Here is a 17139-nt window from a genome sequence, read left to right on the forward strand (position 1 = left end):
CCAGCTCTAAAGCAGTCACCAGAGAAGTGATTCTCTTGATTACCACATGAGTCTTCTTTCCTCCATCCTTCACACTGGATTACGAGAAGTCTAGTTTTTGTAGTTCTTTTCTTTACCTTCCTGTAATGATAAGCAAAACAGCATAAAGGGAAGAGGAAAAGGTAAGAAGCTAGGAGCAAGAGCTACACTTGGTTCTGTCACTGGGACTGTAGCCTAGAAACCACAACTGTATTCATCCAAGCATGAAATGTTTCTCCAACTTCCTTTCTTAGGGTGCCCTCTACTTGCTCTCTTCCACTTGGACCTTCGTATTTTCAGTTATCCAAGACAGAGCACTGATGGGACACAGACAGGAAATCAAGGAGAGGAGCCAGCGGCTGTTGTATTTGAATTTCAGACACAGTTCATATGGCTTTACTCCCTGACAGAGTTTCTCTACCCAGGGACGCCAAAAAAGGCAGGCAGCTCAAACTGGTGTGTCCCTCAGACTGGCTGCTTTTTGTTGTCACTGGAATACCGTGACAAACTCCCCCACCCTTAGTATCTCTGCAGTGACTTCTTCAGTATTCCTTTGGGCGTTTATGCTAATCCAGCTGCTGTTCTGTAGCACTACAGCCGCTGTCGTCTCCTCCAAGTGCTAGAGAGCAAATTTGGGAAGGGGATCTTTTCATACCACATTACCACATCTTCTCCCCTTTCTCCCTCTCCCTCCTTTTTGCTCCGTGTTACCGTTTCAAAATGACAAGCCTACCCTTGCTGGCAGCAGAAGGGAGAGTCCAGCAAGTTTGGGTGGACTAGGTGAGGAGTGGAGGCGCCTCCCTCCCCAGGACACACTCTCCTCCCTCCCAGGCTCCCTTCTTTCCCTCCTCCTTCCCCGGGTGGTGGGGCTTCGGTGCTGAAAGGATTAGCGGAGAGGGCGGAAACCTCCTCGCCCTCCAACCGCAGCTGAGAGTTTCTGTGGACCAGGAGCCTCGGTAAGATCCAGAAGCCCCAGCCAAGCCCCAGAAGCCTCGGAACCCTGCGAGTTTCATCTAAGAAAAAGCGCACGGATATTCCTTCAGTTCCACCTGCCCTGGCTCAGCCTCTTGGCACCCCACCCCCTGCAATCCATTTTAGCTTTCTTTTTTATTATTATTACTATTTTAAAACAATCATTATTATATATGCATGTTTTCTTTCTGAAGAGAGACATAGGAGGGAGACGGGAAGGGGGTGTAGAGGAACGAAGCGCTTTGATTAGAGATCTCCGGGGAGAAGATTGCTCTCTCCAGATGCTGATTTCCAAAGCACTTGACAATCACCGGCAGAACCCCAGAGCGGGCGGCGGCGGCGGCGGCACCGGCCGGGGGGCAGCTGGAGCCCGGCGCTGAGACCTGCCCACCCAGCGCGCCCTGGACGGACGGACGCGCCGAGATCCGGCCGGGACTTGCCTTCCATCCCGTGCCCTGGAAGAAAGCGGCTGGCTCTACCCCCCGCCCGGGAGGCGAGCAGGACAAGAAGACAGCTCGAGTGGCGGTGACCGGTGGCGCCCGCAGCCCCAGCCCCGCTCCAGGTTCCGACGCAGCCGGGCGGCGGCGGACACGACCTCGGCCGCCCCGGGCGCAGCTGCGAGCCGGGCCCCGCACTCCGCGGATAGGGCGATGGGTCCTAGTCGGGACTGAGCGCCCCACCCCTCTCCCCATCCCCTCTGGTTTCCCCCCCTTCCGCCTCCCCGAGGGCAAGCCGCGGTCTGCGCCGCCCCTTCCCTCTCCCGTGCCCCCAGCTCCGGTTCACTCCGTCCCCTCCCTCCCCCGGACCCATTCGCGGGGCCACCATGGCCGCGGCCATCGCTAGCGGCTTGATCCGCCAGAAGCGGCAGGCGCGGGAGCAGCATTGGGACCGGCCGTCTGCCAGCAGGAGGCGGAGCAGCCCCAGCAAGAACCGCGGGCTCTGCAACGGCAACCTGGTGGATATCTTCTCCAAAGTGCGCATCTTCGGCCTCAAGAAGCGCAGGTTGCGGCGCCAAGGTCTGTGTGGGTCACTGTTGGGAGGTGCGCCCTCGGATCTCTCCCATCTCCCTGCCCGCATGGGGCCTCTTCGGGCTCCCCCCAACCTCGTCTCTCAATACCCCCCCCCCCCCCCCCCCACCCCCCCACCCCAAATCTCCCTTTTGAGCGCTCCGAGCGCCTTCCGCCCGCGGGAGCTGGAAACCTGCTCCCAGGCAACCTGTAGCCACTGAAAACTCAACCCCGCTAGGAGCCGGCAAGTTGGCCCGCTCCTTGCCGGCTGCCTCTTGCTCTCCGAGTCTCACGCCGGCAGGGTTCCTGAGAAAATCTTTCTACTCTGAGGGTCTGGGCTTCCCCTGGGGATAGAGTCTGACTCCAGAACGCTGGGCAAACGTCTTCCTTCCCGCGACACCTCAGGGGCGTTGATTGCTGCCAGTCAGATTGGAGACTTTAGGAATTTCTGTGTGTCTGGCCTCACTTGGCCTCGCAGGTCTCCCGGAAACCTCCTGGGCTTTCAGACCTTGGGGAAATGTGGCGATCTCCGCCGCGTCCTCAGCAGGGGCTGGTGTAAGGGAAACGAGTGGAAGGGGTGTGTGAAGTAAAGGCTAGTTCAATAGAGATTTACCAGAAAGCTGCTTAGCGGGCAGCATTGAGCCCTCTGAAGCCCTTCAGTCACATCCTGGGATCCGGGGAGGGGCGCAGGGTGAGGAAGACTGAGTCCGAATTGTTGGTTTGGCCAAGTATACATCCCCAATATGTGTCCGTTTAAATTCAAGGACTCCCAAATTACACGAGGCAAAACAGGCAGTAATTACGTACAGATGACTAGAATAGTTGCCTTACTATACATGTTTTTTGAGAAACAACTAGTGCCCAGCATGACCTTCCTTTGCTGCCTTTAGAATGTCAGGATCTGAGAAGGCAACTCACTCGCAGGGCTGAGCCCCGTGGCTTTTGTTCATCTCCCTGCTTGTCTCCACATCCAGTTGCTAAGGGCCGTTGTTTTGAGAGCATGTGGGGTGTTCTGTGGGAGAAATGGGGATTGCTTGCTTTTCATAACTAAGTGGGCTTGGCAGGAAACATCGACGAGTATATTTACGTTAATAGGAGTATATGTTTGCCCAGCACATTATAACTCGGTGCCCAGCTGTATTTGTTTTAAATACCCTGTTGTTCCAAAGACAGAGGAGAGAAGCATATGCTATCCATGTGTATCTATGTGAATGTGGCTGGGTTCCACACATTTACAGATTTATGACCCAAAGTTTTAATGCTTGTTTAAAAAGGCTAAAGCTAAATATTTAAAAAGGATAATTGATCATTGTCACAATTAGAAGTGGGAGATTACTTGCTCTTAGGATCAAGTGTAAAAGGCAAACATCTGAGAAAAATGAGTGGATGTTCTAGGGGAGATAAAATTATATAAATATAAGAGGAACTTCTTGGTGAAGTCTTTGGAGGCAATGATATTTTCAGACCAGTGTAGAAATTATTTTAAAAAATGGATTTTAATTTTCCACTTTAGCCTGGAGCCTTATCCAGCAAATCTTTGTATTGTAAGACCAGCTCGATTATGTTTAAACGTTGTTGCTCCGTGGAGCGTCACATTATCATGACTTAAAGTGTTTGCTTCTCCCCTTATTTCTTCAGACTATCTCTTTAAGACAATTTTCACCAGGTAGAGCTCCAAATCTGCCATCTACTTGAAGTAAATAACCATATTCTTTTCTAGATAAGATTATTTTATTGTAAACAATGATTAAAACATGTTGTGTATTCTTTAAACAAGTAGGTTATTTTATAAATATGGACAAGAAATGTTCTGTAGCATATTGGATAATGAGGAAGGGTATGCTCTACACTTCTTTTTAAGGGGGGAATTTTGCAGGGGGGAACATACCTTTCTACAGATATGGAAAGATATTTGAGCTCTCTGATAGCCTATTTCACCCCTTTCAACCCTGACTGCTCTCTTGGTATTCATGAGTTTGAAATGACGCCCATGCCTCAATGATCTGTAAGAAAAATATATTTGAAGTCACTTTTGCTACCTTATTCTTGATGGGGAGAATGGAAAAGAAGATAGGTTAGAAGGAAATTTCATCAGAACCTTTTCTTTCATCCTCCTTATATTTATTATATATAAAAAATATGTTCTTTAGTGAAAAAAATATAGCTGTATCTCTTGAGTATCAGAAAGGAATTAATTTATTATTATTACTAATTTTAACCAAAATAGATATTAAAACTTTATATTATGTAAATTATATATTGATATATAATTATATGATTTTATATTATATATAACTATACATATATATAATTATTTCATTATTAATTAAACACTCTTTTAGGAAATGTTTTTAAGCATATTTAGCTTTTCCTCCAAAACTCACTCTTTGCATAGGAATTACTCCAAGGAAATTTTAAAAATCTGATTTGTTAATTTAAAGATACAACTTTTAGATGTGACAGTTTTATATATCTTTATATTTGAATGTCACTAATTTGACAAATAGTTATTGGATCTTTATATGTCAAGTCCTGTTCCAGGTATTATGTGTAGAAGAACAGATGAAGTCCCTTCCATCATGGAGCTTACAAATATGGGATAGGAAGTCATTGCATATGGAAAAGAACCAACTAATAGGAAATAGGAAACTCCAAGTCCTATAAAGCGCAAAGGGTACGGAGGTAGAGAATGGTGGGGGCGAGGTGGTGGGAAGAGGGACCTAATTAGATCCGGTAGTCTGGGTGGGCCACCCTGAGAGCTACAGGCTGAGGGCTGACGTCTGAGAAGGGAGCAAAGGTTTGAAGAGCCATGTGGGTGTGAAGTCCCTGAGGTGGGGAAAATCTCAGCCTGTTGGGAAAAGCAAAAGAGGTGTAGAAACTAAGTGCACTGTCGTTTTGTATCACAGTCCGTTTTGGCTGAAGTTCACATTTAGACGTGTAAATACAAATACATTTGACATGTTGGCAAATAAAATAAAGCATAGCTCTTCATTTTGTATTTTGGGGAAGGGTAATATACATTTCTTAAACATAGGGTTTTTTCCTTTTTAATGCTTAAGTAGTGATCAATTTAATGTAAAGAGTATGACTTATATTTACTTACGCCCTTTTGGATGTAGCCCTACTCCCCACTCTGATCACCTCCCACCTCCAGAGAAGGGTGATTTTGTACCAGAGGGGTTGCTCTTGTAAAGGGCAGGAATTTGCAAGATGGCCTTTAGCAGCCATGTGGGCACCATGACTCTATCCCACCTTTTCAGATTCACCTCCCACAACTTTCTTCTACCTCTGTAGGCTCCAGACGCCATCCAATGTTCCCCAAATTCACCACACGTTCAAATCCCTGGGCTTTTGCTTGTGCTTTGCTCTGTCTGGAATCATCGGTCTTCTCTCTTCACCTGTTGAAATTCTCTCCGTTCCTTAAAGCTTGGAGAAAGTGCCGTCTTGTCTGAGAGGTCTTTCCTCATTGAAGACAAGTCAAAATAATTCTTCTGTGGCATTTCATACCTCACAATTGTTGTTTATTCCAGATAATGATTAATCTGGCACACATGTTCAGTAGATGGTGGTTAGGAGCAAAGTCTGTTGTCTGCACTTTGATAGGCTCTCAAATCTTGATAGACAGTCTGCCCTGCCCTGGGTACTCATCGTTGACGTTGAGTTGAAGTGGAATAAGGAAGGTCAACAGGTCCAAAGCTAAAAAAAACTCTTCTTCAACCACTGTGCTCTAACTAGACCATTTTAGAAATATGCTTTCATATTTTTATATCTTTTTGCTTTTCCTAAATATATGGTTATAATTTATTCTTTTTTTAAGGAATTAAAAGGTGATTACGTACTTGGGAGTTTTTCTCAAGAATGCAAGGGTATAACCAAGCTCACTTTAAGGCTAATTAATTTATGAATATAGCTATTTCAAATATCTGTTAACTTAGCTTAAAAAAAAGGAAGGCACAAGGAAATCAACAATTTTCAAGTAGTTTTATTATTTGGAGTCTTAAAAAATGAAAAGTAAAATAGAAACTGCATGCAATGATGTATAATGAACATTTCATCCTAAAAATGTTAATTTTTATTAGGAGTTTTTAAAGTAAACAAGAACCTTGATTGTTTGTAAGATAATAGCGTTTCAAAATCTTTGGTGTAGCTAATGCAATTGCTTCTTGAAATCTACATTTTTGGGCTACTGTCATAGGAGCCATGGTATCGTGTGTCATGTATGTTTAATCAATAGTTGTGTGGGTTTCTTATTAACACATTTTACCTAGAATAAATTACAGGATGTCATAATAAACAAGGAATGAACAATGAGCTACTTAAAAAATTTGTTTTCAAGATTATTCTGTAATATAAAAATCAGAGATCTGTGTATACCTATCTAAACAAAGCTGCTTTGCTCCAGTGTGGCAGTGAAACCCATCAGTTATCCTAAGAAAAGTGGTCTTTCTTCTTACAAGGTACTATGTAAAGAAAGACCTGTCCACCCTCTCAGAAAATAATCAACAGCTAGGGGTAATCAAAAGAACACTGTTCCTTCTGCTTCAGAGCCATTACCATGTGAAAGGCTGAAGACCACCTGCTCATTTTGGCTCCTTAAGTCAAAATAAAACGAGAATATTTTCCCCCTAAAGGATCATCTTACTTTTCTTTTGGAAGTGTATTTAATTTTTAATTTTCTAAGGCTATGTTCATGGGAGTCTTCCTATATATCTTTTGATAATATCTGTTGCTAACTTGTTGATAATCAGAATTTTATTGTTTATTAGTTCTATTAAGTAAGGCAAAATTATAGATTTTCTAAATTGAAATGTCTAATTTTTTAAACACGGGCTATTTTGTCAAATGCAGGGTTTCTAAGTGAGAAATCTTATGGGACTATTACTGAATTGGTAAATAAAACAGTGTTAGAGATTTAAAAAAGTTGACCTTGTTTGCTTTTATATTTTTTATATGGCTCAACTGTTATGGTGTCAACATTCCACATTTGCCATAGGCTTCTGAAAATGGTTAATACCACAGTGGTGCAATAAATTAAGAAGTGGTAAGTGTAAGATAGGATAGTGGGTTAGGTAAGATATAAGTAAGGTTAAGTTTGATGGTTTATTTTGGGTTGAGTTACATTCATAGATTGAGTTGCATTTACATATATTGAGAAAATAGTACTATTAACTGGTGAAGAAATCTTTCGACATTTCCTAATATAAGATTTCAGGAGCACCAGTTCCCCCAAGACCCTCACCAGGTTACCATTATCAATCACAGGTTTCACTTTATATTTCAAATTAGTAGAATTATTAGTATAGTTCTTCTATGTTTCACCCCCAAATTCTATTATTCTGTTAATAATTTTATTCTATATAATGTTACTATAAGAAAATTATTTTTAAATAGAAGTGAACTTCCCCTCTCTTCAATGTGAAATGATGTCTTCTACATTTTATTTGCTTAACTTAAAAATAATGGCAGAAATTTAAATGGCAAGGTAGAAGAAGTCTTTTTCAATCTAATTTATCCATTTAGTTGTGGAAATCTAGATTTCTTTCTAGGTATACTTTATATTAATTTTTCCCCAAATGCTGAAAAACTATAGCCAAAAAGGACTATGATATTTAGTTAATACAATCTGTATATGATGTTTTAAATATTGTCATTTTAGCACTCAAAGTCTAAAAAAACAAAAACATAGTGTTGAACTCAAACACGTAACAGACCATTTTAGGGGAATTAGTGCAATTTAAGCCAATCATACTGTGTTGACATGACTAGAAAACAACTAATTTAGTAATTTTCTCTATAATGGTTCCAATGTTCATTTTGAGAAACTCAGATCACAAGAATTTGTCACCATTCACTGTTTCCTGGAGGTGAGAGCATGGCAGTAGGGAGTGGTAGTGGGAATCTAGACATGTTTTTAAAGCCATTTTATGATAGTTACTACTTTGTTGTTCTGGGAAAAGACTCTTCAAAAGCTATATTTTGTAAAATACTTTTTTGTAGACTATGTGTTTCACCCTATACTTTGGTAGTTTTTTGAAATCAGGTTTAACAGGGACCCATACGGTATCTCAATGGGGGACAGCTGCTCAGAAGTCAGTATCTCGCAAGTGCCTGGCATATAACTAACTCTCCACAAATACTTGTTGAGTGAATGAAAAATCCTGTATTTTTCAGGATTTGCAAGTAGCAGTGGCACAGAGTGACACTTGAGGTCAGTGCACACATAGAAATGGCTATAATTGACTGGGTACTTATTAATGTGTTTAACAACTACCTGTATGACAGTCTGTGTCAGGCACTGTACCATTAAGTACTATTTAATCCTCACAACAAACCGATATAGCGGGTACACTATATTATCCATCCATTGGTTCACTAAATTATCCATTAGTGGATAATACACTGATATTACCCATCCATCTATCCATCAAATGAGGAATCTGAAACCAAAAATGTTTGGCTAGATTATGCAGGGTCATATACCTTTAAAGAATGGGACTGGGATTAACACTCAGGTTGGCAGGGTGACTCTAGAGACTCTGCTCTTAACCAGTGCCAATTCTCAATTGCTATGTATTTTATTTTATTATCTCAGCTGGTTGAGATTTATCACCATTTCACAGCATAGGAAACTGAGGCTCGAAGAGTTTGTGTTTTGCCAAAAGACTTACACCTAGCAAGTGACACAGCCAGAATTCAACAAGTCTGTATGTCCTTAAATTCTCTATTCTCCCCACAACTTTCTACTTGTTCAGGTCTTCATGACATTGTGAGCTTGTCACTGATGAAAGATACATTACTTCAGGGCGTGGAGTAGAAACTCAAAACATATATCTGTCGATTGGATGAATGTGATAGTGTATTACTAACTTTTTTAAATTGAGAATGTAAGAAGGCTTGCCTGGAAGTAGAGACTCATTTGTAGACTTTGAGGGAAGAGACAGAAAAAATAAGTGCTGTATTTTACCAAGCCATTTTTGACACAGGAGTGTAGCCTTGTTTTTCAAACAAGTGTCTGGATGGGACACATGTTGATCTTATCTCCTTAATGAATTGCAACATTAACCTGAAGTTCTGAAAATGATTAGAGTGCTTTCATTAGCATGTAATGAATTTCATGTTAAGTCTTTCATTAATTTTTCATTATTCTTCCTAAATTGCATATTTTAGACATTTCTTATTACATACCTTATTGGTTATGTTCCTTATTGGCTTTATTGGACATGATAAACTGAAGCCAACCACTAAAATTATAGGGTCACAAATTAATCACGAAAATTACAGACTGTTAGAAATCTAAATGCTGTGTGTTGTATGCTGCTTTTGAATTACGCATTGGTTCCTAGTCCTTTGCTAATGAGTTCTTAGATCTTATTACTGATGCTAAAAGAACATAATGCAGTCAAGTCTGAGTTGTTTTTAAATTGTATTATACACTTTATAGAAATTGCACACAGATGAATATTTAACTCTGAGACAGCCTACAAATCTAGTTACATGTCACTTGGATATTTTATTGATTTATATTATCTGGCTCTTCTTTTCTTGTTACCTTACTTACGTGGTAAAACTAACTGGTTAACTACTACTACTTTGTGCCTGTGCCTACACAGCTGATTTTGGCTGAAGAAAAACGCATAGGCTTGGGTTGGTCCCACTTTAAATTCTTAGTCACTAACATTAAGTGGGCCTTTGGTACATTTTTTATATCTGTTTTCACTTAACTAGATGATATTTCTTACCTTCTGTCTTTTCAGACCTCTTATACCTCCTCCCCATCCTCACTCTCAACTATATCCTTTCTTCTGTTTTCTCTGAGAAAATAGTAATAATCAAAAATGAATGTTCACATACTCCACAACCGCTTTTACAAGCCTATCTGCAGAGCTATCCATTTCCTCCTCTTTCTGCTGCTGAATTTGGGGACGAACTCTTAGTCCTCCTATCTAAAGTCAAGGTGTCCTCAAATTGAGGAACAGATGCTTTCTTCTACTCAGGGACATCAATTCAATAACTTTCCTGTCTCCTCTGTGTCATTTAATTTCCATTTCCTACTGCATTATTCTCATCAGCATGTAAATATACTGTAATATAGCCCATCTTATAAAATAATCCCCTGGGGCCGACCCAGTTGTGCAACGGTTACGTTCTGCTTCGGTGGCTCAGGGTTTGCCAGTTCGGATCCCGGGTGTGGACATGGCACACTTGGCAAGCCATGCTGTGGTAGGCATCCCACATATAAAGTAGAGGAAGATGGGCACGGATGTTAGCTCTGGGCCAGTCTTCCTCAGCAAAAAGAGGAGGATTGGCAGCAGTTAGCTCAGGGCTAATCTTCCTCAAAAAAAAAAAAAAAACAAAACAAACCTCCTCTTGATCATGCATTCCTCTCTAGCTATGAAACTAAACGTCTTTTATTGGCAAATAAATAAAGAAAGAGAAATCTCCACCACCAATATGCTGCTCTTGTCAAGGTTACCAATGACCTGCAAGTGGTCAAACCTGAGGGTTTATTCTCAATCCTTATCCTACTTGTATAGCATTTGTAATTCACCTTTTCACAATACATTTGTATTTTTTACTATAATGTGAGTAAAGTTAGCACCAAAATACTTTAACATATTGTTTACCCCTCTGAAACCTTTCATGTGATCATCTTTTCGTAGTTATGATGTATCTGGATTCCTAATTGCGCATGTTAACGTGTTACCTATTGCCATCAAGTGTCATGATGCCCTGCCAAACACTACCAGTATTCAGTTGGTACTCAGGTACCATTAGAAGGCAATGCTTGTGTTTCCTTACTTCGGAAGAATATTGTTTTCATCACATATTTTTCTATTGAGTCTGAGTGACTTTGTTTCTACAAAATAGGGAGAAGAATTTGAATGGTCTTTCTAAGAGTTAATAATTTAATTTTTTTGTCATTATAGTCAAATATGTTAGATTTGTGACATAATCACTGTTTTTCAAACTCTTTAATTACTACCATAGCCAATAATAATTGTCAAATTTAAATATTTGGTAAAGTTGCTTAATGATAAACATCACTCAAGTTCAGGCATTATATAGAAAGAATGAGTCATAAACATAGGAAGGGCCATTTGACATAGTTTATTTTCTGTGTGTGGAATGTTTTTATGGATGTATTTGGTTTCAAGTAATGCTAATATGTTCTCTTATGTATGCACCTATCATATAGAGAGACATAATTATGAACTCTGGTGACAGAATGAAGGTAACTTTTTTTCCTTTATGTTTTTAATTTTTTTAAATCTCGTCTCAGAATGACAAAGAGCTTCTGAGGTATAAGAAATGGTGAAGTGCTGGCAATTTGCGTTTAGGAATAAATTTGTAGACAGAGTTCTGGTACCTCTTCTTGTTAGTTCTCCAGGGTGATACGTAACTACTGGTTTGGTGGCTACCACATGATACAATATTTTTTCTCAGGAACTCTGGAATGTTTGATGGTCAATGGTTTGCTTTCTGCAGAATCCAACAATTTTCTCCCTTTTGAACAGGTCTTTAAAATAGTCAGAAGCTCATTGCTTACTGTCTTTTTATTCTACCACATGCCTTATTTTATCTCTTGAAATTTCTGTAAATAATTTCTGCCTAGTCTTGGCTACGTTATGCCCTTTAAATATTTGTTCATGGCTTTTTATCCTACGTACCATTTGGCCAACTTACAATTGTTTAACTCTATTAATCTTTCTGCATAAGTAAATGCCACCAGCGCCCTAATCATTTCTGTGGCTTAGATTGTTCAATAATTACCTCATCTTTATTCCAGCAAACGTGATGACTGCTGTTTTCATGAAGAGAATTTCATGCTGAGGCCAACCTTGGTGTAGAGAAGACTGAATGTGTCTGCTGCCTCCTCCCTCTCTGGGGGTGAGGTCTGACTTGAATGCAGGGATAAGGAAATTGGACAAGTCTATGTGACACAAAAGTATTTGTCTTGGCTTCATGCCTGACAAATTCAAGGAAAGTGTAGGGAGGGTAATCAGACATCTTCACTGCATTTGCTAGGATTAGAAGCATTGTATGGCCATCTCTTACTTCTCCCAGTCACAGGAAGTAGGTGGTATTATTTTCATTTTCATAGATGAGAGGAAATGAAGTCACATTTTCCAGCAACTTGTACTTGGCAGAAGTAGTATTTGAATGCAGGTCTGATAGATACAGGATGTACATTTTTAAAATTAATTCAATGGATCCTAAATAATAATAGAATTCAGCATCATAGTCCAGTGTCTTTCTGGGTTCATCCTTTGGATAGGCTAGAATGTCAGCCACCAGGTCTGCCTCTGTTGGTCGTTACACGCTCTATGTGAGAGAACGTGGGTCCTTCAGCAGCTCTGTGACCAGTGGTGTTGCACACATCACACCCACCTCACATGGAAGTGATGTCTCCACTCTGCATTCACTTTTCCATTTCTGTCCAATGCTTGGGACACCAGGTCAACAAGCTGTATGGAAGGGGAGAGCCCAGACACATCATTCCATAATCACATAGACTTTCCTTTTGGAGTAAGCCATCACAGATGATGTGGCAATGTTGAAGTTTTCCTGTAAGGCCTGGAATATTTTGTATTTGTGGAACTTATATTTTCTTCATCCCAAGGTGTTTGCATTTTGGAAAATTATAAAAGTTGCTGAAGTTTTTAGAATATGGCATTAATAAGCAAAGATTTCCTCTTCCCATGATAGTGCTGCCGACCTCATGCAATTTGTATCATTAGAAATGTCCCTGGTAGCCAAATGCTCCCAGGAGTGTTTTGGTTTCCCTTTCTGGATGGTTTATTGTTGTGCAGTCGAGTGAAACTGAGACTCATGGTACGACACTAAGTGCTTTTTGCAACCTCTACACCAACAAATCAGCCTAAAGGTAACATTTTCCTTTCTGCATGGGTTTTTCTTTTGTCCCATTGTGGTAGTAGCACAGGATTATTTCAGTATAATCTCCTGGGTGCATTGGTTTATAGCAAATATTCCTGTTTGTTTGCTTTTTCAAAAAGGAAACACAACACTTTGCAACATCATAGCTTTTTAACATTAACCGAAATGTCATTATAGTTGCTTGGCTTCATACTGCTGTTCCTTTTTTCCCTTTTTTCCCCTATGCAACGTCCATTGTTGTCTTATGAGGTAGGCTCATTGATTTTTTTTCTGAAAAAGTAAATGCAAGGAAATACCCGAAATCTTTCCTGCACTGCCTCTCTCTCACTCTTCCGTTATCCCTCTACAGCCCAACACTCCACTTGCAACACTCCCCTCCATGGCGTGGTGGGTAATGGTGAGAGCATGGACTCAGACAAAGGAAGCCCTGGGCCTCAGCCTGCTCTTACTGGCTGAGCAAACTCTGCGTAACACGAGGCACCTCTGTGCAATGAGCAGGTTGGACAAGACAATTTGGAAGACACCTTTTAGCTTTAAATTCTCCTTTTGCTTACTTGTTTAGGAGCCTATATGGACTAGGCCTTAGAAAATCAAGGCAGAGCTGCCTTCACAGGGGTGGTGTTTACATTAAAAGGCATCTACAGAGCGGAAGGAACTGTCCTCTCAATGGTCTGTTCTCAGGCTCTGCCTCGTGGTCCCTCTGCCCCAGGATCCCATCCCCTCATGCTTCCCAAACCCATGTGCCTTCCTTGACTGTTTGCTAAATACAGCCAGAAAGTAGTTGGTTAATTATCTCTGTGCATTATATTTATTTTACTTCTTCTGATTTATAATTCAAACAACTACAATATCATCTGTTGTTCAAGTTTGAGACAACTGTAGCTAAGGGTACTTTTATCTCTCTGTCTCTGTCTTTTTGCATGTGAGAGAGAGAGAGGGAGGGAGAGAGTATGCTCTGTGTATGTGTGTAAATAAAAAGGTTCATGTGAATCACTCTATGCGAGGCAGATACAGCATAAGGCGTAAAAACAAAATGCTAAGTATGTCCAATTCCAAACTTATATATATTTTTTAAATTGATGTGCTCAGCCCTCTTGCCCCCATCTCTGTAGTTACCCCAGTCCATCTTTAGGCAGATAAAAGCTCCTATATTCAGATAAAATTCTCCTGTATTCACAGATGTGAATATTGAGACAGAAAATAAAAAAGAAGCCCCTGGGGCCGGCCCCATGGCCGAGTGGTTGAGTCCGTGCACTCTACTTCAAGCAGCCTGGGGTCTGCTGGTTTGGATCCTGGGTGCAGACGTACACACCGCTTGTCAAGCCATGCTTTGGGGGCATCCAACATAGAAGAACTAGAATGACTTACATCTAGGTTATACAACTATGAACTGGGGCTTTGAGGAAAAAAAACAAAAAAAGAGGAAGAATGGAAACAGATGTTAGCTCAGGGCCAATCTTCCTCACCAGAAAAAAGAAAAAAAAAGGCACCCTAGTGTGCTGAGGGCACCAATAATTAAAAAAAAAAAAAAAGAAGGCTACTCAAGTCTCTACTAAAAGTTAGTTTAATGCCTCTAAGTACTTCTTGAAATAAATTCTTTCAGACATTTTTATTTGTTTTGCCATAACAAATCTCATTATATTTTCCTGGGGTTGACACCTGCACAGAATTTTTTAAAAATTTGCAGGTTTCATACATAAGACCCAGTCACACTAGGTACAAAGCCAAAACCAATTGGAAGGGAATCAAGCTTCCTTGAGGAAATGTGGAAACAATGACAAGCCTGGGAAAAAAGGTATAGCTAAAATGGGTGGCTACACACACGCGCACACACACACACACATATACGCACACACCACAACCATTGTCCGCACAACCATGGTCTCCAACTCAAATAAATGTCAAAGTGCCCATAGGAATTTCAATCTTCAATTTGAGTTCTGTTAAGCAATATTGAACCTATTCCTCAAGAACAGCATTGCATGCCCCCAAATAGCAACTAGAATGCATTTAAAGAGAGCAAGAAAGAAAATAAAATCAAACAGAAAACTGGAAAAAGCAATCTAGATGGCATTTTCTAGTCCGTCCAATGGGCATTAACCAGATGGAACTGACAGTGGCCGCAAGCTTTGTATGGAAGAAGGGAGAAGCACTAAATGTGTGAGGTCCTCACTTTTAAGAAGCTGAATTACTCAAACACAAGACTAAAGCTATTGGATTTGCATCAAAAGTGCTGGTTTTGAAAGTTGGCTAGACTTATGCAATCCTGATTAGCGATCAGCCAGTGAAACTTCAGATTCTTAAAAACCCTGACAGAATTTGGAACAGAAAAAACATCCTTTGTTAAAAATCTCGGTAAATAGTAATTTTCCTAGTGCAGAAAATAATTATAAGTCAAGAGGATTCCTTTATGCTTCAGGGAGTTGGTTATTCTGTGGTTATTGGCACTTGTATCCAAGGTAATTCCATTGAAAGTGTGCATTACACACAAGTCGTTTGATTAAACAAACTGGTTTAATGGCTGTTGTATCAATATTGGCTGCAAGCATCTTGTTTCCTGAGGAAAAATGTGGATGGGCCATATACTACATATCCTGATACGGGATTTTAAGTTGCAGTTAAGAAACTACATAACACAAAAAGGAATTTTTGATATTTGTCTATTGGTTTTATTCTTAAGAAAAATATGAGCCCCTTTCATTCAAACACTTGTGAACTCGGGAAATAAAACCTTAAATTGAAACGCTTATCATCAGGAAGCTAAAAAGAGGACAGAAAAAATAACATGTATATATATATACAGAGTGAGAGAGAGAAAGAAACCTCTAACATGCAGAAGGTGCAGTCAGCAAGCAGAGTTCTTCAGGTTGGAACTTTGTACACTCTTGTGTGTGTTCCCCTAGCAAAGCGGCTCTATGTGTCTGGTCCTCTTTAAGCATCTGTTGCCTTGAATAATCTAAGTTGCTAAACTGATAAACCTGAGATATTCCTACTGTTGCAAGTAAATATAAGGCAACCCAAATCTTAGCTCATCAAACTTTACTGTTATCTGCATTGACCCTCGTAAAAGCTCTTTAAAGAAGGCAACATTATCCCCATTTTTCAAGTGAAAGAATCGAAACTTGTGGTTATTAGTAATTTTCCTGGGTCACATAGTCTATTGAATAGGAGTAGTAGGATTACCACCCTGTATTTTTGAATTGCTAGTGTAAGGGCTGCTTCCTTATGGTACAACTTCCCCTTCTCCTGAAGTTTTCTTGGTGATAAATAAGAAAAACGTGCAGAGAACATTCTTCCCCGTCAGAGTTGGAAGTCACCCCTTGGGAAGTGGGAGAGAGATGCTGAGAATTATGGTTTTAGTTTCTCTTCTCCCACCTCTTCCTTCTCTCACACATTTCTGTGTAATTACAGGCAATTCCATTCCATGTGTTTTTAGAAAGACTTTCTTCATTTTTTTTGCTTCATAAAATTTGCAAGACTATAAAATCCAGACAACCTAACAGAATCAACATTCTCCCTCAACCTTTGGAAAACATTATGATTCTTCTTTTTGTCCATCCCTAGTTTTCACTTTTTAAAAAGGCATGCATTTTTCTGTAGATTTGAAAATCCTCTCAGTATTTCTCATGCAAGACTACAGTTGAAGATGTACAAAATTCCTAGAGTGAAACACTGCCAAGGTTTATTAAATGACCTATAGGTTGAAGATTATATGCATGTCGTCTAATTCTATTTTATAAATTTTACAGCAGTTTTTACATTCAAAATGCTATCTTAATTTTAAAATAAATATTTTGTTGAAGTATAGCATGCACATGGAAAATTGCACAAATCACATACAAGTTAATGAATTTTCACAAGATGAATACACTTGTATAAGGACCAAGAATAGAACAGTGCCCCGGAAATCCCACTCATATGACTTTCCAATCAATAAACCCTAAAGGTGGGCACTATCTTGACTTTTCAACACAATATATTAGTTTTGCTTATTTTGAAACTTTAGATAAATGATGTCATACGGCATGCGCTTTTTGTGTCTGGCTTCTTTTATTTAACATTATGTCTGGAGATTCATTAATGTTATCTCTGGGAATAGTTAAGAACACCTGTAGTGGTGGCCCCCTGTTCCCTGATATTGATAATTTATGCCTTTTCTCTTTTATTCTTGAACAGTTTTGTTAATGTGTATTAAATGTTATTAGTCTTTTACAAAGAAGCCACTTTTAGCTTAGTTGATTTTTTC

The 17139-nt window shown here is 40.1% G+C and overlaps 1 protein-coding gene across 1 annotated transcript in view; it reads left to right on the forward strand.

Moving 5' to 3' along the window:
• Nucleotides 1–1813: 1813 nt before the first annotated feature.
• FGF14 (fibroblast growth factor 14) overlaps nt 1814–17139 on the forward strand; it is a 167532-nt gene continuing 152206 nt past the window's right edge. Inside the window, exon 1 of the mRNA XM_046664912.1 lies at nt 1814–2006. Within this exon, the coding sequence (XP_046520868.1) occupies nt 1814–2006 (193 nt within the window). The remainder of the gene's footprint in view (nt 2007–17139) is intronic.

Source organism: Equus quagga, chromosome 6 (assembly GCF_021613505.1).
Source record: "Equus quagga isolate Etosha38 chromosome 6, UCLA_HA_Equagga_1.0, whole genome shotgun sequence".
Lineage (NCBI taxonomy): Eukaryota > Metazoa > Chordata > Mammalia > Perissodactyla > Equidae > Equus > Equus quagga.